Source organism: Cyprinodon variegatus, unplaced genomic scaffold (assembly GCF_000732505.1).
Source record: "Cyprinodon variegatus isolate N-32 unplaced genomic scaffold, C_variegatus-1.0 Scaffold9, whole genome shotgun sequence".
Classification (NCBI taxonomy): domain Eukaryota; kingdom Metazoa; phylum Chordata; class Actinopteri; order Cyprinodontiformes; family Cyprinodontidae; genus Cyprinodon; species Cyprinodon variegatus.
Window position 1 is genome coordinate 882,419 of NW_015150462.1, and position 1,894 is coordinate 884,312.

Here is a 1,894-nt window from a genome sequence, read left to right on the forward strand (position 1 = left end):
CAGGCCAAAAACCACAAGAAAAAAGTAAGCAACGGCTAACAAAAATACCGCATGGCAGGCTGGAACGTCCGCTGCAGGCCGCAGCGACAAGAAAGTGCGCACCGCGCACGGTGGAACAAATGGAAGCAGGTGGAAAAGCGGCGTCCAGGCGAAGATAGAAAGGAACGCGCCAACGTGCTGAAAGCCAGCCCATTTATAGGCGGACAACAGCACCACAAATTAACATAATTAACTCGCTAAAAGAATTATTCAACTCCCAAAATATATTAACAAAGATCCTTCAACTAAAATCTGTAAGAAAACAAAGAAAAGAAATAGACAAAAATCATAATGTGCCCGAAGCACATAACAACTTCCTTGCCATGATAGCAGAGCAGCTGCTCACTATTTTAATTCTATGATTGCGAAGTTGCTGCTACAGAAAGGGGAGGAGCTTAATGTCTGCTTACATTTCTGTTTGTATTGATTAGATTTAAACAAGTATCTAAATATCAATGGAAGTAAGGTACATGATTATAACCAAAAAAGCTGGAAGAACTATAACGTATCCGTAGTATCTGGGCTCCTAAAAGTTAATGTTTAGCATGAGCTACTACAATGTTTTATACAATGCCTATCTGAAGCTTTTCCTGTTGTTTTTTTGTCTTTCAGACCTTCATAGTATTGAATCGTGGGAAGGCAATCTTCCGTTTCAATGCCACTTCTGCCTTGTACATCCTAAACCCCTTCAACCCTCTGAGGAGGATAGCTATCAAAGTTTTAGTGCACTCATATCCTTTCAGGGTGGCGCTGGATGGGGCCTGGTTTGGATTAAAGGGTTTAACAGATAAAAGAGGGAATTAAAGGAGCTGCTGATGAAGGCTAAATATATGGCTAAGCCTTTTTTTTTCTTTTTTGATCTGCTTGGTGTCCATCTCTAAGATACAGACGGAGGGGGATTTTTTTTCTGTTTTGGTTGTCCTTTTTAGGCGGTTTCCTTAACTCTGTTGCTACGATGTTTAGCATGTTGATCATGTTCACCATTCTGACCAACTGTGCTTTCATGACCCTGAGCAACCCGCCGGAATGGGCAAAGAATGTAGAGTAAGTACACCGACGTTACCTTTGAGGTGCATTTGTCTAGTAACAAGCAAAAACAAGCATATTTTGTGAGGAGTGGAAGGTATGTGGCATGCATGCTGCATGTTCCAGATAAAAAATAAGAGAAAATTTATAGGCACTTCCTGTTAGTCAGCATCACACTGCAGATTCCCATTAAAAACTGTGAAGTTCGTGGTTCCAATCCTCTTCTCAAAGCCAATCTTCCTCTCCGTGTGTTTTCATTTCCTCTCCCCCTCCCTCCCAGGTACACATTCACAGGGATTTACACCTTCGAGTCTCTAATAAAGATCCTGGCCAGGGGGTTTTGTGTGGGGAAGTTCACTTTTCTGCGGGACCCGTGGAACTGGCTGGATTTCAGTGTCATACTTATGGCGTAAGTATGACCTCATGTGTTGTCAGAATCCTCTTGTAATGACCTGGAAAACTGTTTAGCCTGTTAGAGTCCCCAGCATGAGACAAACCAAGTATGGAGAGATGTAATCTGAAGTTTAGTAGTGAGCGTTTAGAAAGCATTGCCAGGAATCGAAGATGCATTCATGGATGTGATCCCCCCAAGGAACATACCTCCGCCCAAATTTGGGTCAATGCATCCAGCTACATGTCTTTAAAGTGCATGATGACGATAGAGTGCATGCTCTAAAGATGTTTTGATCGTATTTTGTTGTAGAGATGCACCGATCAGATTGTTGTGGCTGATTTTAATACTTAAAGGAAAATTCCGGTTTTTAACACTTTTAGCCCCTTTTCTGTAGTGTCCAGGATGAAATCGAATGATCGACACCAAAATTTTGAC

At 41.9% G+C, this 1,894-nt stretch overlaps 1 protein-coding gene across 4 annotated transcripts in view; it reads left to right on the plus strand.

Annotated features, from left to right (window-relative positions):
* Positions 1-1,894, plus strand: part of LOC107087192 (sodium channel protein type 2 subunit alpha-like) — a 64,592-nt gene that overhangs the window by 21,969 nt on the left and 40,729 nt on the right. For all 4 annotated transcript variants that reach the window (XM_015378623.1, XM_015378651.1, XM_015378642.1 and 1 more), the window contains exons 3-5: positions 652-770; positions 994-1,083; positions 1,346-1,474. In XM_015378623.1, coding sequence (XP_015234109.1) covers positions 652-770; positions 994-1,083; positions 1,346-1,474 — 338 coding nt within the window. The remainder of the gene's footprint in view (positions 1-651; positions 771-993; positions 1,084-1,345; positions 1,475-1,894) is intronic.